Source organism: Capricornis sumatraensis, chromosome 1 (assembly GCF_032405125.1).
Source record: "Capricornis sumatraensis isolate serow.1 chromosome 1, serow.2, whole genome shotgun sequence".
In the NCBI taxonomy this organism is placed as follows: domain Eukaryota; kingdom Metazoa; phylum Chordata; class Mammalia; order Artiodactyla; family Bovidae; genus Capricornis; species Capricornis sumatraensis.
In genome coordinates this window covers 81628111-81652825 of record NC_091069.1, presented here as the reverse complement: position 1 = coordinate 81652825, position 24715 = coordinate 81628111, and the positions used below count along the sequence as shown (strand labels likewise).

The 24715-nt window shown below is 36.0% G+C and overlaps 1 protein-coding gene across 1 annotated transcript in view; it reads left to right on the top strand.

Moving 5' to 3' along the window:
• EML4 (EMAP like 4) overlaps nt 1–24715 on the top strand; it is an 83872-nt gene that overhangs the window by 25705 nt on the left and 33452 nt on the right. Inside the window, exons 7-13 of the mRNA XM_068971814.1 lie at nt 7107–7230; nt 8617–8766; nt 11345–11414; nt 12812–12922; nt 14745–14840; nt 20294–20428; nt 20535–20670. Of these exons, the coding sequence (XP_068827915.1) occupies nt 7107–7230; nt 8617–8766; nt 11345–11414; nt 12812–12922; nt 14745–14840; nt 20294–20428; nt 20535–20670 (822 nt within the window). The remainder of the gene's footprint in view (nt 1–7106; nt 7231–8616; nt 8767–11344; nt 11415–12811; nt 12923–14744; nt 14841–20293; nt 20429–20534; nt 20671–24715) is intronic.

Sequence of the window (24715 nt, the reverse complement as noted above, 5' to 3'; positions counted from 1 at the left end):
TGTTTTCCTGAAGTGCTTTGAAAAGAATTCTGAAACTTGTGATTAGCATAGCAGAGAAGAGGTACAAATCATCAGTGACATATATGAGAGTGCAGGAAAAGACACAGTGAATTACATACCACATTTCTAAGCCATACTCATGGTTGATTCTCCAAGGAACAATTTTACCAAAAATATTCTGTTGATTATTTCCTTTAATAATGCTTTTTAAACTTTTTAAAGATTTTAATCTTTCTAAAAGTATATGCAAATAATACAACAAGCACCCATTTACTGACCCCCCAAATTTATTAGATCTTTACATTTTGCTTTATTTAACTCAGGTGTTTTTTTTTTTAATTCACCTTTTTTTTTTTTCCAGCTATAACATGTGATATATCTTAGTTCCCCAACCAGGAATCTTAGTTCCCCAACCAGGGATCAGATCCATGCCCCCTGCATTAGGAGCTCAAAGTCTTAACCACTGGACCACTGGGGAAGTACCTTTAAAAAAAAAAAAAAATTAAAGATAAATTGAAGTCTCTCAATCCTGTATAATTGGGCCCCTTGATTCTCTTTCTACTGTAGTTAATTGGGAAAGAGCTAGAGGGATAAATATTTTGGTATCTGAAATTTCTTTTTTAAAAAAAATTAAATCCAACTTGGTATATTCAGATAAAGTGAAGAATTTTTTTCATTTATTTAGTGTTTAAGATAACTTTTCCTGGAGATATAAGTGAGTGATTTGAGGGACTTTTTTAAAAACCATATTTTGCTTAGTTTAGAAATGTTTTCAGCAATATAGCAAATCTTTTAGAAGTTTTGTGTGCCTTATGTTGTTGAATAGATTTACTTCCCTTCTTTTTACCAAAGAAAGCCTTGTTCACACAATAAAAATAATCTGAAATGCTTAAGCAAACTCCCATATCTGATATTTTCAAGTAATTCTATTACAGTCACAGTTGTAAAAAAAAAAAAAAGGCAAAGAAATCTGACTAAAGGAAGTTTAGATGTAGGAAAGCAGTTAACTACAGATTGACTTATTACTATAATTAGTATGTCTTGGCCAGCAGATACGTAAGATTTTGTTATGTATCTCTGTTGTAAGCTCCTAAGAGTCTAGGTTCACATCTTTATACCTTCATTGTGTACCCTCACCCCACCCCCATGTATCAGTAATTAAGAATTCAATAAAATTTACCAGCTAGTAGAACTCTACCTGTAAAACAAGGAAAATTAAGGTTTTAGCATTTTGTCAAATTTTTCAGACCTGTGTTCTTGCCCAAGCCAGTAAAACTAACTGTAAAATATTTGACAAGCACTGCAACTAGGAATTTTTTTTGATGTGCAAAATAAGGTTAGATTATATATCCTAAATTTATGACTCGCCTTTTTATTTTGCAGCCTTCATTTTATGATCTGTTTTTACAGCTAGACCTTTGAAAAGGAGTGAAATTAAGATTTTATAATAGCATATATCAACTTTCTTATCAAAATCCAAAGATCCTCATAAATTACGTAGTTTCATTGGAATTAAAAAAAAATATTACTCTAGTGTAAAACTTGAAATATTTTAAAAATGAATTTGTTTTAAGAAAAGATTTTAGCTTTCCTTAAATGGGTTTTTGTCACTTTGTACCATAAAATTGTGGACAGTATTTCTAGCATCTTGTTTACTGGCCTGTTCTGCAGCTCTGTGCTTTGGGGGAGTAGAACGGGTAGTATCTGAGGAAAATCTCACATTAAAGATTCTGCAATTTTCTGTTTGCTGAAATTGGGTAGAACCACACTGCCACATTTTAGTGAAATATAAAACCCAAATTCAGTTGTGGTGGGGAGCCTTTTAGTTCTAAAGATCATGAAATACAAATAAAAATGAAATTTCTAAAGTGAAAACTTTGGGAGAAAGATGCTTTAAACTATAAGTATTCTAGAAGGTCAGAAGGCTTTCTACGGGCACTGCTCATTACATAAATAAGTACAAATCATAGTCCAAACCCTTGAAGCTCTGCTGCTGCTGTCGTTGAAAGGCTTTTCTTTTTTTTTTCCTTTAATATCTCTAGGTGCAGAAATAGGGAAAGCTATTAAAAAAAAAAAAAGAGAAGAAAACAGTCTTGGATAAGAGTACAGTTTTCTTCTACACTTTTCCTTTTGATTTGTTATAATCTGTGAAAGATTAATAAATTTTGATGTGCATCTTTTAAGCATATAATATTGATAACCAGTTGTTTATATCAATATGAATCATTTCAGCAATACTTTTCTCAGAACACCTGAGAGTAACTATCCCAGAAAGTTTGGATTAGGAAATATAAAGATCATTTTGCAATTTGGAGCACTTTGGAAGATAAAACAGCCCAGGGTTGATGCTTAAGTAGAATAGTTAACAGCATGTGAGGAGACTGAAGGGCGAGGACTAAGAGGTGCGCATGAAGGACATAGAAATACAGTGTTTCGTATTTTTGTCTAACACTCACTGTTCCAAAAGATAGTAGAGCAGAAACATCTTTTTCTTCTCTTGTACTCTGATTTCCCTGTTGTTGGGAATTCAGGGCTCAAGCTAATACTATTTGGATTATAAGTAAGCTACATTATCAGGTAATTGGACTTATGTAGCCTAAGGACCTCACCACTGTCTGAACAGTACTGTCCAATGGAAATATATAAAGCACATATACTTTTAAATGTTCTAATAGCAACATTTTTAGAAAAGAAAATTTTCACAGGTAAGGTAAGTTTGGGCTTCTCCAGTGGCTCAGTGGTAAAGAACCCACCTGCCAATACAGGAAACAAGGGTTCAATCCTTGGTTCGGGAAGATCCCTCCGGAGAAGGAAATGGCAACCCCTTCAGTATTCTTGCCTGGAAAGTCTCATGGACAGAGGAGCCTGGCAGGCTGCAGTCTGTGTTATCACAAAGAGTCAGATACAACTCAGTGACTAAACAACAACAACAACAAGATTAATATATTTAATCCAGTATATTCAGAATATCAGTGGGTGATCAATATACAAAACCATTAATGAGTGACTTACCTGGTAGCCCAGTGGTTAAGATGCTGTGTGTTCAGTGCAGAGGGTACAGGTTTACTTCCTGGGCAGGAAACTAAGATTCCACATATCATGAAGCTGGGGGTGAGAGGCGTGGGCATGGGCGGAGGAACATTAAGGAAACGTTTTACTTTTTTTTCCATACAAACATCGTCAGACTCTCAGACTCTGGTGTGTATTTTATACTTAGAGCATGCCTCAGTTCCCGCTGACTGCCTGCTAAGTATTCTGCCAGTGGCTCTTGTTCCAAATTGTACAGATCTAGAACAATAGTTTAGAAAGAAAATATTTCACAAGTTCTAAGTAATAGACATTTTGGGACACAGTCTAGGAACTCATTTGACCTTTCTGAGCCTTGGTTTCTCCTGTAAAAATAGGTGTTTGGACTAGGTGAGCTGTAAGATTTCTTCTTCCAACATTATGTGTATCTAGAGAAATGAACTGATAAAATTTATTAACAATATCCCACACAGTTTCTTGTGTTTTTGTTTATTTTTCCTTACACCATGTAGCTTGGAGGATCTTAGTTCCCTGATCAGGGATTGAACCTAGGGCCTGGCAATGAAAGCACCGAGTTCTGACCACTAGATCACCAGGGAATTCCCTGAATTTCTTCTTTTATAAATAAGATACCTGTCATTGATCAGATTCAATTAAGAATATTTATTTTGTTTGAGCATAAGCTAGTAAGTGGTAAAGCTTAGATTCAAATAAGGATGGCCTTTATCACAAAGCTTGCATTCTGTCCACTATACTGTATAGCCACCCTGTCAGTACCAGGAATTTTCACAGTGTCAAAGTAGATAAAATGTTGAGATGAATTACATTTCAGGAAGCAGCAGCTTCATTATTGAATACAGATAGCCCTATGCTGTGTTTACTAATTATCAAGAGATAGATAATTTAATCATTTCTTTTTCTCACATTTCTGGACCACCAGACTTTATTACTATATTAATTACTATTACTGACCTCATATGCTTTTTGTCCCATGGCCCCTCTGTTCCCCTTGACTTTCATGCTGGAGTACAGTGAGGACAGCCAGAAAGTAGCAGTTGATAAAACAGCTGAGTGGTTTAGCTATAAGGTCAAGAAACCTGACAGACTCAAAATGTTTGCAGTGACAATTTGACTCACGAGTGACGGAGGAGGAAAGAGGTTCTTCATCTACATATTTTATCTAACTAACTCCCAAGGTAAAGACTCTTCTTAGTTTGCAAACTAGTGAGTTCTATGTAGGCCAAAGGTGTGTTTTCACATGGTATTCTCCCTCTTTGGCAAAGGAGTAAACATTTAAAAATTGGGAGACTTCACAATAAATTATAGATTTTCTGTTTCTCTTGAAAAATGAGAAGCTCTAGCAGCACTGGGCCCACATCTTTCCTGAGGTGGATTAACTGCTGCCTCCCTAAGGTGGGCCTGGTGGATACCAGTGCCCCCACCCTAACTGGCATCCCATATGCTCCCAGGGGTCTCAATTTGCATTTTCTGCCTGGGCCTCTAGACACTTGAACTTGTAACCCCTGTATTAGTGGCCCAGATAGGACCCTCAGAATTCTAGCTCATTTGCCTGCAGTTGCTGTTCTGTGGACAGTCGCTTTAAAGCTTTTGAAGAGAGAGGAGTGTTGAACCATGTATTATAAGCAGTTCCTAGACAGTGTTTAGAATGCTTACAAAGGGAAGGAAGGAAAATACTTGTCAAAGACCTCATACGTTACAGTGTGATATCTTATTTGTTCAATCAGAATTCAAATGGTAAGTAGTATTATCATTTTATTTATGAGTCTTATGGTTAGGAAGAGGATAAAGCTGGGATTCAAATCCCAGACAGTGTGTCTCTAAAGCTCACGCTCTTTTCCACTATAATGTGTTGTCCCCCTCAGTTACTGGAATGGTTCCCAGTGTCTAGATATATACTCAGCCTCCAACATGTATACCGCCAATTTATAGACAGGAAAAGGATTTTCATCCTAATTTGCCATTTTAATATTATATTAGAAAAGTTTGCAAGCATAGATACAGCTGCTTTGCTTAGACTTGGTTGCTTATGCTGCTTTACAGTTGTTGAAGGAATCAGTACAGTATTCTGAGCTGTCTCTCTTAGCAGAAGTGAAGTTGCTTAGTTGTGTACGACTCTTTGCGATCCCATTGACTGTAGCCTACCAGGTCCCTCCATCCATGGCATTTTCCAGGCAAGAATACTGGAGTGGGTTGCCATTTACTTCTCCAGGGGATCTTCCCGACCCAGGGATCGAACCCAGGTCTCCCCCATTGCGGTCAGACACTTTACCCTCTGAGCCACCAGGGAAGCCCCTATTAGCAGAGGAGGGCACTTTCTTCCCTTGATGCTACCCTAACCCATTCCCTTTGCTGGATATACAGTCTCCTTTAACTGGCAATAGAAACATCTATGAAATATTTTTTTTCCATTCAGAAAGCATTTATGCTGTACACCTCTGACCAGTGAATGACCTTGGAAGAAATTCCACAGGACAGGAATTTATTTCCCTTTAAGGATTTATTTTTTTTAAAAAACAAAAACAAAAACCAACTAGAGGGAAAATTTTGTTAACAAATTGACACCTAGAAGAAAGTGGACCTTACAAAAAATGACAAGGAGATACAGATAAAGATGATTGCTGAAGGGAAATAGTTACTTACAGCTGATAACTAAATTGTTTAGTTATCATCAAAGTCCAGGAAACAGAGCCCACTCTTAGATTCAGAAGTAATAGAGACATACATCATGTGGTGTTAAAAAATTGTGGCGTGGGAGGTCTTAGCCTGTTCTTAGATCAAACCCTGAGGCCGAGCACACTGTAATAATAATAAAAATAACTTGAACTTCTCACCCATAGCAAGTACAGTTTAAAAGTCTTACTCTGAAGAAATACTTACAAACATTCAGCAAATGGTTTTTTTCCTTCTGCTTTCATGGTTTGTGTTACATAAGCTATTGAATTATCTACGCGTCTCTTTAGTGGCTTAGGTCATTCCTCATTAGAAGTCCTGAGGTTGACTCAACCTCTGATTGAGAATCACACTTTGTTTCTAACGTGATTTTCCTATTGTAACAGACAAGTTAGCAAGTTCTAGACAACGCCTATGCATTTACACGCAGTCCCGTATTTTCTCCTTCCCTTTTAGGTTCTTTCATAAACATTTCACAGCCACCATCAACATTTATTAAACCTGTCTGTATGTAGATCAGCCAAGGATGGGTGGTGTTGTTTTGTTTCTTAAGACTTACAAACAGTCTGATCTGATCACTTAAGTATTGTTTTCATTTGTAAAAGGTGTACCATAAATGTTGATTTGATTCTGGAGTTGTCTTTTTAACATTTTTAGCTTTAGACTATTGCAGATCTTATAAGCAGCTATTGGCTTATGTAAATAAAAGATGTTTGTGCTGTTATGTTAATATTACCTAGGCTACAAACTAGAAAACTATTTCCTAGCACAGTCTTTAAGATTTCAGGGCATTATAATTGAATTTAATTGCTTAAACTCAAGGCTGATTGTAGGCCCAGTTGTGAAATGAAGGATGTTGGTCGTCTTTGCTCCCTCTCTGATCACTGCCCTGTGTAACAGTGCCTAGTCTCTCTCTGTGCTTGACTTATGGGGTGTCTGACTCCACTCATGGTATATTCTGTGGCCATGGTTTTTTGCTGCCATTAAATGTCAATAGGTTGATCAGGTAGTGACAGCCATCAGACATGGTTGTCGTCAGAGGACTCTGATAATCTGTTTTTTTCAATTGTCAGAGAACCTTCTATCACAAAATTATTTCCTCTTGCCTTTTTATACCTCAATTTTCCTGACTTTCTTGTTGAAATCTGTCAACATATAAATTATATTTTAATTATGAAAAGTTATTCTCACTTAAGGAATGACCAGTGATTTTTTTCCTTTGATATTTTAAACTAAGTCTTTACACAAAAGCAGTTATATATAATGAGACTCGAATTCTGAAGTAGCTATTTTCTGTCTTGTTTTTATTATAGCATATTAATAATACATTTTTTCTATGAATATTCAGCAAATACATCTGTCTTAATTTTTTTCTTGTGTTTCAACAGAAGGAGAATACATTAAAATGTTTATGCGAGGTCGACCAATTACAATGTTCATTCCTTCTGATGTTGACAACTATGATGACATCAGAACAGAACTGCCTCCTGAGAAGCTCAAACTGGAGTGGGTGTATCCTTTTCTATTGTGACAGCAAATTTGTTTGCTCTGTCTTTAAGAAAAATTACTTTACCTGACGTCTATCAGAATTGTCTTTATGTCAAGTAAACGTGATAAACAGTGACCACTTGAGAAAGTAAAGAGATGTTCTCTAATCCTTTCACATATTATGTGTATATTGCTGTTCGCAACTTAAAAGCACCAAAATTAATATCTTCAGATAGGGTAAGCAGTATTCCATGGACATCAAGGCAGGTAGGTGCTTGTGATGTAGTGAAAGAGGCGTCAGACTAGAATTGGAAGGCTGGTGTTTTGAGTCTTGGCTCTGCCACTTACCCTCAATGAACCTTACTTCTTCCAATATAAAAAGAGGTCAGTAATCCCTACCTCACAGGTCCATTTTAAGAATTAAATAAGGAAACATCAGTTAAGCATTTTGTAACCTTTGAAATAATGTGAATTATCTTATTAAGAGCTGAAATTAGCAAGGTGGATTCTAATTTGAGAATTAACTTCTTCATGACCAGACATTTTCTCTAAAATGAGTATATGAAACAGCGCTCCTTATTTCACTTAGGAAGCCTCATTTCTCTTAGACATTCTAAGAAATTCTTAGTGAAGCAGAAGAAACTTAATGTTTGAACTTTGCATTTTGCCTCCATTCTCTTATATCCTCTTTCCCACTCCTTGAATCAGTCCCTCCTTTTGGCAGAAATTAGCTTGAGAAAACTCACCAATCCTGTGATTCTGCATAGTTTTTTAGCAGGTACTCTGCTTATACCAAACTGTGCCTGGCTGTGTTTTATTCATCAGTTAGGGTAAGTATAAGTGTCAAGCAGCTCTTCTTTTTTTGTTTAATTTTGGGCTGCACCATGTGGTTTGTGGGATCTTAGGTCCCAACTAGGGATCAAACCTGGTTAAGCAGTGAGAGTGCAGAGTCCAGCCGGTAGATCACCAGGAGATTCCCTCAAGTAGCCCTTCTTTTGCTCTCTCTCTCTTTTTCTCTCTCCATTTAAGTTAGATCCTCCTCCTGTGTTTTCTTCTTAGCATCCTGTTGTTTTTCCTTCCACAATTTCTAATATACTTGGTGTAAATTTTTGTTATCTTTGAAAAGCAAGAACTCCAGGGACACACACCCACATATTTTTGTTCAGAAATGCATATTCTACTCTATGCCTGATACACATTAGGAGCTCAATATGTATTTCTTGGTTGAATGAGGAAACTAGGATTTAAGCATATTAAGTCTTGGAACGGCACAAGGGCTAATGGCAAGACATGAGTTTTATAGTTACAGTCCAGTCCTCTTTTCTTATACTGATTCCTTTACATATCCATTAATAAATTATTTAACATTTTGAAAGTTATGTTTGTTCGAAACCTTGACTCTATTTTAAGATACGGTTATCGAGGAAAGGATTGTCGAGCTAATGTTTACCTTCTTCCTACCGGGGAAATTGTTTATTTCATAGCATCAGTAGTAGTACTATTTAATTATGAAGAGCGAACTCAACGGCACTACCTGGGTCATACAGACTGTGTAAAATGGTTGGTATCATTTTATATATATATATATATTTCATCCTCTTATTTTTGTATTTTATTAAGCTAGGTTTTTATTGGAAATGATTTCTTATGGAAAAATGAGAATTTAAGGATATTATGGACATCCTATAGGTAGATTTCAAAAATAAAAAAGACTTACAGGCCTCCAAAATAGTTGGTGTGATACCTGCCTGAACAGGTACCTGCAACATATCATCTATAAATTTTGATGGGCGCTTCTTTGGCTTTTCCAGAGCGTTTATACTTTTTCCTCTGGCCTGTAACATCAGATATATGTGGCAGACTAGACTTTTACATACTTCTGAGAGTGATTATTGGTTACTTAATATTTATTGAGAATTTATTTTAAGTAGGTAAGCTTTGAACTTGAGACTTTTGGGAGGAAAGGGAAATCACAGCTGAATAAGGATCAAACTGTAAAATAGAGTGAGAACCATAAAAATGTGAGAACTCCTTTTCTATGCTTGGGGTATTTTGGAAGTACTCAATTTTACTACTTTGAAGTTAACTTTAATTACCTATTGCTTAAATTCATTATTTTCCAACATTTAAAATCTTCTATTCTGGCAACTATATCTATACCTAGAAAAAAATTAATATACATTAGACTTAAAATATAGATATTGTTAAACTTTTAGAGATGATTAAAATTTTGTCTTTTTCACTAGAAGGATAATAATACATGTACAAGATTACTTATTACAACATCATTTTTGATGGTAAAGGTTGGAAAGAACCTGAATATCTTTTAGCTGGAAACTAGTAACGTGTGGTATGCATGCAGCCACGCAGCCATAAAGAATGAGGTTAGATGGACTCAGAGATTACCCTACTTAAGTGAAGTGAGTCAGAAAGAGAAAGACAATTATGATGTGATATCACATATTTAGAATCTAAAATATGGCACAAAAGAGCAGAAACAGACTTACTTAGTAGAGAATAGATTTGTTAAGACTGGGGAGAAAAGAACAGGGAGTTTGGAATTAGCAGATGCAGTCTATTATATATAGAATGATATACAACACAGTCCTATTGTATAGCACAGGGATTTATATTCAGTACCCTGTGATAAACCATAATGGAAATGAATGTGAAAAAGAAAAAAAAAAAAATATATATATATAACTGAATCACTGTGCAACATAAATTAACACAACATTGTAAATCAACTCTGCTTCAATAAAATTAAGAAAGAATGAGAATGTTTGTGTATTAAATGGAAAGATCCCTAAGATACACTTAAGTATAAAAGAACAAGAAAATGTGTAGTATTTGACCATTTGTGTAAAAAAGGAGGTGGAAGATAAATATTTATCTTGACTTTCACATAGGTAAAATTTTTCCAGAATTAGTAATAAAAAGAAACTGATTACAGTGATTACCTGGTTGGTGTTACAGGGAGTAGGGATAATAGCCAGATAGATGAGATTTTAGCAGAGTTTCATAAGTGTTTTTATAGTTTTTGATATTTGAACCATGCACATATATTACCTAATCCAGCAATTTTGCTTTTTTAAGTGTTTAAGATTTGAATTAAATATGGAAAAATGTTAATGTTAGATTTTTAATTAACTCAATGTAATTGATCTATATTAAAAAAGTAAAATTGCTGGATTAGGTAATTCATGTGTTTGGTTCAGATATTAACTGTCAATGTAATTGATCTCAATAAAGGATATATGGGCTTCCCTGATAGCTCAGTTAGTAAAGAATCTGCTTGCAATGTAGGAGACCCCAGTTCAATTCCTGAGTCAGGAAAATCCACTGGAAAAGGGATAGGCTACCCAATCCAATGTTCTGGCCTAGAGAGTTCCAAGGACTGTATATTCCATGGGGTCTCAAAGAGTGGGATACGACTGAGTGACTTTCACTTTCACTTTTCTTTCAAAGCATATGAACTATTTGAGAAAAAATAACAGTTAAAGCAACATATTGAAAAACTCTAGCCTCTTTAATAATTAAAGAAATTAAACTGATAATCTTCTATACCAATCAGATTACCAAGACATGTTAAAAGGTATAATTCTTAATATGAGGAAGTTGTAGTGAAATGTTGAAAACATTTTTATTTCTTTATAACAATTTAAATTGATAACTGTTCTGGAAAATAATGACCAATACATACCAAAAACAAAAAATGTATTCTCTATTTATTGCTTAAATTCATTATTCTCCAACATTTAAAATCTTTACAAGATGTAATATTACATCTTCACGGTAATAAAACTATGTGACTATGTCTAGGTGTAAGACTAGAAAGAAACAAGTTCCTTTATCGTGAACATGTGATAAATTTATCATGCCACAATTATGAGTAGATATTTTCTTCAAATTTAGTGTTCTAATAATTCAGTTTAACAAAGAAGGCAAAAGTACCACAGAAAACTTAGAAGACCTGTAGGTAATTGATGTTTATTTGATTAGCCAAAGAAAATAAAACAAATGGGTCACATTGAGTTTTTTTAATGATTAAAAACTGTTTGAAAAATGTTGATACTGAGACATGTTTCTGCTGTTTTACATCTTTCCTGTATTTAAAATTGTTAACACTGCTTTTTAGCCTTGCTATACATCCTGACAAAATTAGGATTGCAACTGGACAGATAGCTGGAGTGGATAAGGATGGAAGGGTGAGTGGCACAGTTTTATGCATTCTGTACCAGGTGATATTGATATTAGGATGGAATTGATTGTATTTAACCCTAAATCATTTATTTCATTCTCTTAAAATTTAACTATTAAGGAATTTTTAGTATAAGCAGAGAAAAAAATAATACAATGTAATAACATTAAAAAAAAAAAGTCACACTAAAATATTCCTTTTCAAAAAATGTGTTCTCCCTAAGGAAACTATTTATTTATAAGAATGGGAGAACTGATAAGCTTATTTAAGTTCTTTTTTTAAGTATAGAATAATTTATCAGTCTGCTGGAAGGTACTGTAATTATCCTAAATTGATGGATCCCTCAATTTTATATTTTACATATGATTTTATATGTAATTTATATATGACTAGAAATAGCACTTAAAATTTTTCAGTTATTATTCAATACTATTGGCTTACATGACAAATCCCTTATTAATAAGGATCAGTGAATATTAGTGATGACTGATTAGCATGTATATGACTATACTTAATAACGTTTTCTGCCTGGTTTCTTTAAAGAAAAGTAGTTGGAGGGGTTATATTGGATGACTTTTAATACTCATTCCAGTTCTAAATTCTGTTCAAGGGCTGTTTGCTTAGCAATTTTTGGACACTGATTTTTTTTTTTAACATTATTTTCTCAGGAATGAAAGTAATGCAAAAAGCAGGATTTCCAGTGCAGATTTGCTGGTATTAGAATCCTGAGTCTACCTTTTAATAGCTGGATAACTATGGACAAGTTATTTAAATCTCTATTTCAGAATAACATTGAAACTTGTATATTGCCATATGTAAAATAGATGACCAGTGCAAGTTCGATGCATGAAGCAGGGCACTCAAAACCAGTGCTCTAGGACAACCCAGAGGGATGGGGTAGGGAGAGAGGTAGAAGGGGGATTCAGGAAGAGGGGACCCATGCACCCTTGGCTGATTCATGTCAGTATATGGCAAAAACCACCACAACATTGTAAAGGAATTAGCCTCCAATTAAAATAAAATAATTAATTTTAAAAACTATCTCAATTTCCTCATTTGTTAAATGATGATTATAATAGCACCTAACCCCCAGGGTCTGTGAGAATTAAATGAATTAATGCATGTGACGTATTAAAATAGTATATAGCACATACTAGATACTCAGATCATTTGCTGCTACTATTATCACTTTGTCATTTCCTTATTTTTGTAGTATGAGAAGAAAATACCTGCTCAAGATTCTTTGGGGGCATGTGTAAATGTAATGGCTATTTTTTATTAGACATTTATCCATCCATCATTATTTTTTAAAGATGGCAAACAGTTCTTGTAGGAGTGGTATTTTCATCTATGTAAATACTAGTTAAGTCCTGCTATCTTGTATTTTTCCCCTTGTTTTTGCAGCCCCTGCAACCCCATGTCAGAGTGTGGGATTCAGTTAGTCTTTCTACACTGCAAATTATTGGACTTGGAACTTTTGAACGTGGAGTAGGATGCCTGGATTTTTCAAAAGCAGTAAGTAACAATTTTTAAGGGAGTAAGCCAGCCACACAAAGATACAGAAAAGACGTTAAGCTCAGGTTTGTGTGTGTGTTCATAGAAAGGTATCACTTAATTGAAAAATTAGATGTTAGCTGTTGCTTATCAGTGGCCAGCATTTTAACTGAAATACTAAAGGACTTTGGTTTAGATAAGATCCAGGATATTACACTTAATTATACTTATGTTATTCTGCCTGAAATAGAATTCCAGTGTAATAGCAGGAAATGGTTAAAGGAATTGCATACATAGCATAGTAAAATTGAAGTAAGTAAGAAGATATGTTTTTGAATCAGCTTGAGTCATAGAAGTCTATTTTACTTACAAAATTTACGGACATGAAACTTGGCCAATTCTGCCACGAGTATTGTCTTTTCTTAATGTCATGTTGCAGCAAAGAAAACAGCCAGATCTTTGTGCTCACTAAAGTCATGAATTGTTTTGGTTCTGAATTGATGATGGCATGGTTTTATATTTAAGTTTAAAATTCAGCATCTAGCAATCTTAACCTAAGTCTTGATGCTTTATTCTGGGGAGAATGAAATAAGATGTTGCTCATTTAAACATTCTATTTATTCTTGAACTATATGTAATTGTTATAGACCATACAAGAGAACATCTATATTTTTAGGATGCATAATTTTTCATTTCAAATGCAAATATCCCTCCAGATTTTATTGGGCCTCATACTTACTTTAGAATATATTTATGTATTCACATTATCTCTTTAATTCCTAACTATCAGCAGTTGTATTCTGGTTTATGGCTGTTTTGTGGGATGTGGAGGAGGAAGGGACATTTTTAGAGCAGAAGTATAAATTTGGGTGGATACAGGAACTTTACTAGCTTACAAGCACTGAATGTCAAGTGTTCTCATGAATCAGGAATTAGAAGAAAGGAGATGAGCAGAGAGAAGGGAAATACTTTTACTACCTTTTTAACCCCCTAAAATCTCTGTAGCAGTAACTGTTGTCTTCTTGTTGATATTGTTACAGTGTTAAGATTGTCTTGAATTGCCTCATGCACTGACTTTTCCTAGTTTAGGTAATCATTCCAGTACAGGGTAAAAGAAGGCAAAAGAGAAGAGAGTAAGCTCTGCCCTTCCTCAGTACTCTCACTTGTCACCACAGTATTTCTTTGTTCCGTAGACATCATAAGGTATATATTACAAATGCTACTAGAAAAAAAATAATCTTTTAATATCATCCACAGTTCTTTTTCTGGAAGGTATCAATTAGTGAATGAAAATAGTTTTAGGAAAATAGAAAGGAATTTATTTATGTTTTTATTTATCTTGTTTATTCATTTTAATATAAATCAATAATATCATGGAAAACTAAAATTGGCAAACTTTCACATAACTTATTCCAACAGATTTACTGAAATTTAGGACCAAAGTTATAAAATTATATACATTTCACATCTACTGCAAAGGAAAATACTTTAAAAGCAGTCAGAACACTTTAAAGCAGAAGATACTTTAAGATGCAGAATGGACTATCCTCAAAATTGATTATTTGCTATTTTTGAATAGTGGAAGTAGCTAGATAGCAAATGGAAATCAACCTAGGGGAAAAAATTAGAAATATGGAAAAAAAAATTAAGAATCCTTATTATATTTCTGAAGAAAATACAGTCTTAGTAAATAGTATATTCATTATATTTCAAGGAACCATGAGTTTAAAGGATTTTGTATTTATCTTAATGTTGGCGGTTTTCATAATATGGTATTTCTTTTTTAAAAGTAAGCCTTATCTGAAGATTTTTAAATCCCTTATTTAAACTGACTTTTCTTTAGGATTCAGGTGTTCATTTATGTGTTATCGATGACTCCAATGAGCATATGCTTACTGTGTGGGATTGGCAGAAAAAATCAAAAGGAGCAGAAATAAAGGTAAAAAAAATTTGAATAGGTTATTTATCTTGTAAAATACATTTTTTGTTTCGCAAGTCCTTGAAGTATGTTGCATACTCTTAGGTTTCAGGAGAGTACAGTTCAGTTCAGTCGCTCAGTCGTGTCCGACTCTTTGCAACCCCATGAATCGCAGCACGCCCCCACCTGACCACATTCATCAGATGTGCTGACTTGCCGTCATTCTTATGATGGTGGTGGCTTAGTCACAAGTCATGTCTGACTCTTGCGACCCCATGGACTGTAACCTGCCAGGCTCCTCTGCCCACGGGATTCTCCAGGCAAGGATACTGGAGTGGGTTGCCATTTCCTTCTCCAAGAATTCTTATGGTACCTTTAAGATAAAATAGTCAAGCAGCTTCAACCACTTTCAGTGATGTTTCAGATACATTGTACTACTGAAATGCTGAAGTAGTTGGATATCTAATCTCAAAATTAAGACTACATGCTCTACTTGGCTTCTTCTTTAGCAAAGTGTTATTTTGTTCAATCTATAAAGATTAAAAAATCTAAAGGAAAAATTCAACCTTGGGAATATGACTGACATAACTGAAAAAACATCCAGTGATAAGTTTTTTTGGTCTAAATTATGTTTGTGGGATTATTACATAAAATGCCACCGCGTTTATAGTTGCTGTGGAGTAGTGTTAATCCTTTTGTGTGGAGCAGGCTCTAACTTGTAAGAAAGGAATGAGGTTAGCATTGCAGCTGCATTCATATGGCTCAGAAAATGGCCTCCCTCTGACAGGCTTTCAGAGGGATCGAGAGGTGCAGGATGGCTTTTGAAAGCCTATGACATATTTGCTTTACTCTCAAATAACATCACATTCCTCCTCAGTTGCTCTCCAAGTTTTTTTTTGTAAAATCTTCAAGCTTTCAACCTGTTGGATGAAAAGAGGTTGTTTCTTTTAGGTAGTTTTAATCTTTTGAAAGAAGTAGGGTAGATTTTATTTTACTTGAAAGGAATATAAGGTGTCAGGAAACCTCAAATTTTAAAAAAACATAAATGAAGATAGATTGTCTTTCAGCCATCGTTCAGAGTAATTTTACGTTGAAACATAGGGAAGTTATACCACAGTGAAATACGTAAATTTTGGTCCATTGTATTAAAGGCTGCCAGATGAAGTCTTATGGTTTTCCTCCTCCTGGCCTCTCCTCTGTCTCCTTTCTGGAACCTTCGGGATGCATGTTGCTGAGAGTTACATCCCATCTCTTGTGCAAACACCATATGCTGCTCCATTTGCTCCCATGGCCTTGGTTACTACTTGACGTGTCCCACACCAGCTGACTCCAGCCCAGGACATCCTCATATGAATACCCCAGCCACAGTGTGTACAGACACGTACTCATCATATTTATCAGCCCCCTCTCAGCGAGTACCATCACATTCCACTTAATTGCCCAAGCTGAAAATTCAGGCATCATTCGTGACTCCTTTTCCCTCACTTCACACTCAGCCAGTCAACAGGTGCTTTCAGTTCTGTGTCCTTAATGTCTGTGTTAGAACTCTTTCTCCCTCTCTCTCTTTTTTAATTTTTTGTAATTTTTAATTAATTTATTTTTTTGGCCACACTGTACAGCTTGTGGGATCTTAGTTCTCTGGCCATGGATTGAACCCAGGGCCATAGCAGTAAAGTGCCTAATCCTAACCACTGGACCATCAGGGAAGTCCCTATATTAGAAGTCTTTCGTTGCAAATGACTTCAAAACAACTAAAGCAAACTTAATAAGAATTTATAGATTCACGTTTAGAAAGTTAAAGAAGAGATCTAGTAAAGGTAGAGAATTTTGCCTCAGGGATGATTTAAGTCAGGGACTAGATCACTGATTCTGTCCCTCTTAGCTTCTCCCTATGTATTGACCTTATTCTAGTCTTCTGTAAATAAGTTCTGTCCTAGCTTATGTCTCAAAGGATCGGAGATTTGATACATTACTTGTTAATTTATGTAAATTTAAATTCAGTAAGGCAACTTCATAACCTCATTCACAGAAATTAAAGAAGATCTAAATCAGAGGATTGTACATTTATAATGAGTAGAAGATAATATTGTAAAGATGTTATTAATTCTTCTCTGCATATTGGTCTATACATTTCAATATAGTCAAAATTCCAGCTTGATTTTTATAGAAGTTGACAGGCTGAATGTATGAGGAAATATGAATGGGTAAGAATAGACAAAATCACCGAGGTTGATGAGGGTATAAAGTAACTGGAACTCTCATATACTGCTGTTGGCATGTAAACTGGTACAGCCATTTTGGATAACTGTTGGGTATTACCAGGTAAAGTTGAACACATGCATATGCCTACCCCTTTGACCCATCTTGTTGCACTGCTATGTTAGAACTCTTTCTCCCTGTCTCTCTCTCTCTTTATTTTTCGTAATGTTTAATTAATTTATATTTTTGGCCACACTGTACAGCTTGTGGGATCTTAGTTCTCTGACCATGGATTGAACCCAGGGCCATGGCAGTAAAGTGCCTAATCCTGACCACTGGACCATCAGGGAAGTCCCTATATTAGAAGTCTTTCGTTGCAAATGAAAGTTGTATAAACCCTAAAGAAGATAATACATGTGTTGACCAAAAGACAAGTAATCAAAAATAACAGAAGTAGAAAAGAAAGTTACTCAAATGTCCATCAGTAAGAGAATGGATAAATCAGTGCTGTGGTCTTTCCCTGTAAAGGGAATACTATAAAGCAGTTTGCTTGATCAAATTGCAATGTATATACCGACATTAAATGTATCTCACAAATGTAATGATAAAATACGCTAGACACAAATGAATACCCTCTATATTATTCCACTTAAACAGACAAAGCTAATCTTTGCTGCTGCAAATCAGTTCAGTCGCTCAGTCGTGTCCGACTCTTTGTGACCCCATGAATTGCAGCACGCCAGGCCTCCCTGTCCATCACCAACTCCCGGAGTTCACTCAGACTCATGTCCATCGAGTCGGTGATGCCATCCAGCCATCTCATCCTCGGTCGTCCCCTTCTTCTCCTGCCCCCAGTCCCTCCCAGCATCAGTCTTTTCCAATGAGTCAACTCTTCTCATGAGGTGGCCAAACTACTGGAGTTTTCAGCTTTAGCATCATTCCTTCCAAAGAAATCCCAGGGTTGATCTCCTTCAGGATGGATTGGTTGGATCTCCTTGCAGTCCAAGGGACTCTCAAGAGTCTTCTCCAACACCACAGTTCAAACGCATCAATTCTTCGGCGCTCAGTCTTCTTCACAGTCCAGCTCTCACATCCATGCATGACCACTGGAAAAACCATAGCCTTGACTAGACGGACCTCAGTCAGCAAAGTAATGTCTCTGCTTTTGAGTATGCTATCTAGGTTGGTCATAACTTTTCTTCCAAGGAGTAAGCGTCTTTTAATTTCATGGCTGCAGTCACCATCTGCAGTGATTTTGGAGCCAAAAAAAAATAAAGTCTGACACTGTTTCCACTGTTTCCCCATCTATTTCCCGTGGAGTGATGGGACTGGATGCCATGATCTTCGTTTTCTGAATGTTGAGCTTTAAGCCAACTTTTTCAGTATCATGGTTATTTCAGTGGAGGGAGAGGACAGTAACTAGAAGAGGGATCTGGGATGTTAGTAATGATCTGTTTCTTGCGTTAGATGCTATGCACAGGTGTGTTCAATTTGTGAGAATTTATCAAACTGTGTACTTAGGATTTGTGAACTTTTCTGATTATATAGTATACATTAATAGAAAGTTTAAATATCCTATAAAGCTACACTAATACCCAAGTGATTTATTTTCTTAGATTACTTCAGTTTATATCTTGAACATCTTATCACTAGAACTGTGGGTGTGTATACTTGGAAGTATTTATACCAGTGTGTGTGAGTTGCTCAGTTGTGTCCAACTCCTTGTGACCCCATGGACTGTCCGTGGGATTTCCCAGGCAATAATACTGAAGTGGGTTGCCATTTCCTTCTCCACGGGATCTTCCCACCCAGGGATTGAAGCTGCATCTCCTGCTTGGCGGTTGGATTCTTCACCACTGAGCCACCCGGGAAGGCCCCCCTCACTGACTTGGTATGATAATCTCTAGGCCCATCCATGTTGCCATAAATGGTATTATTTCATTCCTTTTTATGGCTGAGTAATACTCCATTGTATTTATGTACCACATCTTCTTTATCCACTCATCTGTCAGTGAACATTTAGGTTGCCTCCATGTCTTGGCTGTTGTAAATAATGCTGCAGTGAACAGTAGGTGCATATATTTTTTCAAATTATGGTTTTTTCTGGATATAGGCCCAGGAGTGGGATTATATCAGATCATATGGTAGTTCTGTTTTTAGGTTTTTAAGAATCTCCATACTGTTCTCCATAGTGACTTCACCAATTTACATTCCCTCTAACAGTATAGGAGGGTTCCCTTTTCTCCACCCCATCTCCAGCATTTATTATTTATAGACTTTTTGATGATGGCCATTCTGACTGGTGTGAAGTGATACCACATTATAGTTTTGATTTGCATTTCTCTAATAATTAGCAATATCTAACATCTTTTCTTGTGCCTTTTGGCCATTTGTATGTCTTCTTTGGAGAAAAGTCTACTTAGATCTTTTGCCCATTTTTTCATTTGTTTGTTGGATACTGAGCTGTATATATATTTTCGAGATTTGCCTCTTATTGGTTGGTTTTCTCCCTTTCTGTGGGTAGTCTTTTCATTTTGTTTATAGTTTCCTTTACTGTACAAAAGCCTCTTAAGTTTAACTAGGTCCTTTTCTTAGGTTTTTTTGGTGGAAAGAACATAAAAGCTCTTTGTGGTTTTTTGTTTGTTTGATTTTTCATTCTATAGGAATCCATAGTGACCATTCAGCCTTCAATCTGAGGATGAATCTCTAAATCAGTAATGTTTTCTTAAATGAATGATCAATAGTAATAGTAAAAAAAAAAAAAAACTGGGTTTTTTTTTTTTAAAGACCAGAACGGCAGTGTCTTTAAGACAGATTTTATATTTCTGTTTCATTTGCTAGTTTTAGTGTTCTTTTCCCTGAATGTGCAAGAAATTAAAACTGTAATTTGCATAAATGTCTTTTTAGTGCAGAGTTTTTATATATAGATGGCCTAAAAGATAATATAATAAGATAAGGACATCAGATTTAAACCATTTTATTCTGAAAATGTATTACTTCAGTTTTTCAGGAAAATAAACATTGGAAGAAAAGGCATTTCCTTAAAATTTTTCCCTATCTCTGGGACTTCCCTGATGGTCCAGTGGTTAAGATTCTGTGTTTCCACTGCCAGGGTCACAGGTTTGATTCCCTGGTGAGTGAACTGAGATCCCACATGCTACATGTGGTGTGGCCAAAAAATAAACTTCCTTGTCTTTGATTATCAGGACCTGTAATTGGTATTTAATGAAGATAAGGATATACATGCACCTAAAGCTATATTTCTCTTTTCACAGACAACAAATGAAGTTGTTTTGGCTGTGGGATTCCATCCAACAGATGCAAATATCATAATAACATGTGGTAAATCACATATTTTTTTCTGGACCTGGAGTGGCAATTCACTAACAAAAAAACAGGGAGTTTTTGGGGTAAGGATCAGAATGTTACAACTTTATTATAGAACTTTAATTTTAAGTAAGGATAAAGTCATCATGCCCAAGGGGAAAACTGAAAATTCTCATTGTTTCATTGTAGAAATATGAAAAACCAAAATTTGTGCAGTGTTTAGCTTTCTTGGGAAACGGAGATGTTCTTGCTGGAGACTCAGGTGGAGTCATACTCATATGGAGCAAAACTACTGTAGAGCCCACACCTGGGAAAGGGCCTAAAGGTACAGTATTCTCGTGTTCAAATCATTCTTTTCAGTTTGCACTATCACTATTGCAGTCAGACCAGGAGAGAGGGAGCTGTAAGGAGACAGTATGAGAGTCGCTAACATACATTTCATTTTTCACAGTTCTTCATAACAACCTTTTTTTAAATCAAATTAGTTACTCATTTATTAAGCATATATCGCCTACATTTGACTACCTTGCCTTCCAGGAGATTATTACAAAATAATTAGAAAAGATGATACAGATACCACATTAAAAACTATAGAGATTGGGAGAGAAGTCACCCCAGTCTTCAGTATTTTGTAAAGCCCTCACAGAAGAAATGGTATTTAAGCTAAACCATAATGAATGTAGAACACTACAGAAGATAGGGAATCTTAATCCCAGTTACGGATCAGTGTACATTAAGGGAGGAGAATGGTGATGACTGTGACGCATCCAGGATAGTGTGAATAACTTTGTCATGTGTTAACAGAAACAAGAAGTAGCCAGCATGAAGGAATGACACTTCCAGGGTAGTGTGAATGGATTTGTCATGTGTTAACAAACAGGAGATAGCCAGCATGAAGGAAATAGTGTTCTAAAAAATCCTAGTGTTTTGCAGTTGCTCTTATCATTTTAAACTAATATATACTAAACCCTTGAAAATTCAAATAGAGATTAAAGATACAGATTGTTTTGCATTACCCACAATAATCCTTAAAACTGATTGAGTTCACCATGGAAGAGAGAAGAGCTATGAGGCCAAGGATACTTTGTCCCACAGTTAGATGACCAGAAAAGAGCCTGCAAGGATTACAGATTGTTTTAAAAGAAATTAGTAGGACAGAAGTTTTTATTTAGTGCTCCTGAACAAGGAAGAGGAGAAAGTTCCCAGGAGTATCAGGAAGGAGGGCTATAGGAAGGTCAAGAAGAGTAAGAACCAAGAAAGGACCATTGGAAGCTCACAATTTCAGTAGGAAATGAAGGCTGTAGAACAGCTGAGTGTAGAATAGCCAGTTTTTTAATGGAGAATTTTGAGAATCGCAGTTGAAAATGGAATGAAAAGTAGAGTTACTCGAATCAGTAGTCTTTTTAAGGTTGACTAAACCTGAAAGTAAAACGCGGATTGTGATGGAAGAAAGATGAAAACTCTAAAGAGAGATGGGAATAACTGGATTGGACATCAGAAGAAAGATTATCCTTGAAAAAGAGTGATACTGTACATTTATTCTGAAACTGGAGCTTTGGAAAACTAGTATCTTACGTGGCTAAATAATAGAGGTCATGCAGAATTAACATTGCTCTCAGTAAAAGCAGCTCTCCGTTAAAAGCTTGAAGTTATTTTAAAATGGGTAATATAAGAATAGTATACGTCATGTAATATAGTATACACTAGTATACATATACTACTAGTACTAGCATACAGTAGTATACATCATGTAATCAGACTCCATTACTTCAGAATTCTACTTGTTGGAGTTGGGATCCAGCTGAAACCTTAGACCTGCCAGCGGATATTAGGTTTATTAGAACACTAAAACTGAAGACCTGCGAAATTTAGAGGTATCATTTTCTAAATAGTCATTAAAATTGTCCTTATCCACTTAAAAAAGGATGGGCCCAAGGACCTTTTCCTTTCTTTTTTTTTTAGTTTTTGAAAACTTGATTGAAGTATAGTTGATTTACAATGTTGTATTAGTTTCAGGTGGATTGCAAAGTAAATCAGTTACAGCTACACATACACACACTCTTTCTTAGATTCTTTTCTTATATAGGCCATTGCAGAGTACTGAATAGAGTTCCCTGTGCTATACAGTACATGCTTATTAGTTACCTGTTTTATTGTTTCATATATAGTAGTATGTATGTGTTAGGCCCAGTCTCCTAATTTATCCCTTCTGCTTCTTACACCCTCAGTTCAGTTCAGTTGCCCAGTCGTGTCCAACTCTTCGTGACCCCATGGACCACAACACGCTAAGACTTCCTGTCCATCAACAACTCCCGGAGTTTAGTTAAACTCGTGACCATTGAGTCGGTGATGCCATCCAACCATCTCATCCTCTGTCATCCCCTTCTTCTTCTGCCCTCAGTCTTTCCCAGCATCAGGGTCTTTTCAAATGAGTCAGCTCTTCACATCAGGTGGCCAAAGTATTGGAGTTTCAGCTTCAACATCAGTCCTTCCAATGAACATTCAGGACCGATCTCCTTTAGGATGGACTGGTTGGATCTCCTTGCAGTCCAGGGGACTCTCAAGAGTCTTCTTCAACACCAAAATTCAAAAGCATCAATTTTTTGGTGCTCAGCTTTCTTTATAGTCCAACTCTCACATCCATACATGACTACTGGAAGAACCATAGCCTTGACTAGATGGACCTTTGTTGGCAGAGTAATGTCTCTGCTTTTTAATATGCTGTCTAGGTTGGTCATAACTTTCCTTATAAGGAATAAGCATCTTTTAATTTCATGGCTACATTCACTATCTGTATTGATTTTGGAGCCCCAAAAAATAAAGTCAGCCACTGTTTCCCCATCTGTTTGCCATGAAATGATGGGACCAGATGCCATGATCTTTGTTTTCTTAATGTGGAGCTTTAAGCCAACTTTTCCACTCTCTACTTTCACTTTCATCAAGAGGCTCTTTAGTTCTTCTTCACTTTCTGCCATCAGGGTGGTGTCATCTGCATATCTGAGGTTATTGATATTTCTCCTGGCAATCTTGATTCCAGCTTGTGTTTCTTCCAGCCCAGCGTTTTTCATGATGTTCTCTGCATATAAGTTAAATAAGCAGGGTGACAATATACATCCTTGACGTACTCCTTTCCCGATTTGGAACCAGTCTGTTTGTTGTCCCACGTCCAGTTCTAACTGTTGCTTCCTGACCTGCATACAGATTTCTCAGGAGGCAGGTCAGGTGATCTGGTATTCCCATCTCTTTCAGAATTTTCCACAGTTTGTTGTGAACCACACAGTCATAGGCTTTGGCATAGTCAATAAAGCAGAAATAGATGTTTTTCTGGAACTCTCTTGCTTTTTCCATGATCCAGCGAATGTTGGCAATTTGATCTCTTGTTCCTCTGCCTTTTCGAAAACCAGCTTGAACATCAGGGAGTTCACGGTTCACATATTGCTGAAGCCTGGCTTGGAGAATTTTGAGCATTACTTTACTAGCATGTGAGATGCGTGCAATTGTGCGGTAGTTTGAGCATTCTTTGGCATTGCCTTTCTTTGGGATTGGAATGAAAACTGACCTTTTCCAGTCCTGTGGCCACTGCTGAGTTTTCCAAATTTGCTGGCATATTGAGGGCAGCACTTCACAGCATCATCTTTCAGGATTTGAAACAGCTCAACTGGAATTCCATCACCTCCACTGGCTTTGTTCATAGTGATGCTGCCTAAGGCCCACTTGACTTCACATTCCAGGATGTCTGGCTCTAGGTGAGTGATCACACCATCATGATTATCTGGATCGTGGAAATCTTTTTTGTACAGTTCTGTGTATTCTTGCCACCTCTTAATATCTTCTGCTTCTGTTAGGTCCATACCATTTCTGTCCTTTATTGAGCCCCTTTGCATGAAATGTTCTCTTGGTATCTCTAATTTTCTTGAAGAGATCTCTAGTCTTTCCCATTCTATTATTTTCCTCTATTTCTTTGCAGTAATCACTGAGGAAGGCATTCTTATCGCTCCTTGCTATTCTTAACCCCTAGCAGCCGTCAATTTGTTTTCTGCATCCATAACTATTTCCATTTTGTAGATAAAGTTATTTTGTACCTTTTTGTAGATTCCACATATAAGGGATGCAATATGATATTTGCCAAGTACCTTAACAGCTGTTGGATAACATAGTTACTTGTAATATAGAAAGATAGTCCCAGTTACTACATTTGTGGTACATTTTCTCCCTTCTCATCTCCTTTTCCCAACATAGCAACAGACTACAGGATTCATTCTCCCTGGACTGAGTCTGGAGGTATCTGTGAGAGCAGTATGCATGGCCATTTGGTAAAATGGGAGCAGAGAGAAAAAAATAATAAATTCATAGTTAGTCCCTTTCTTCTT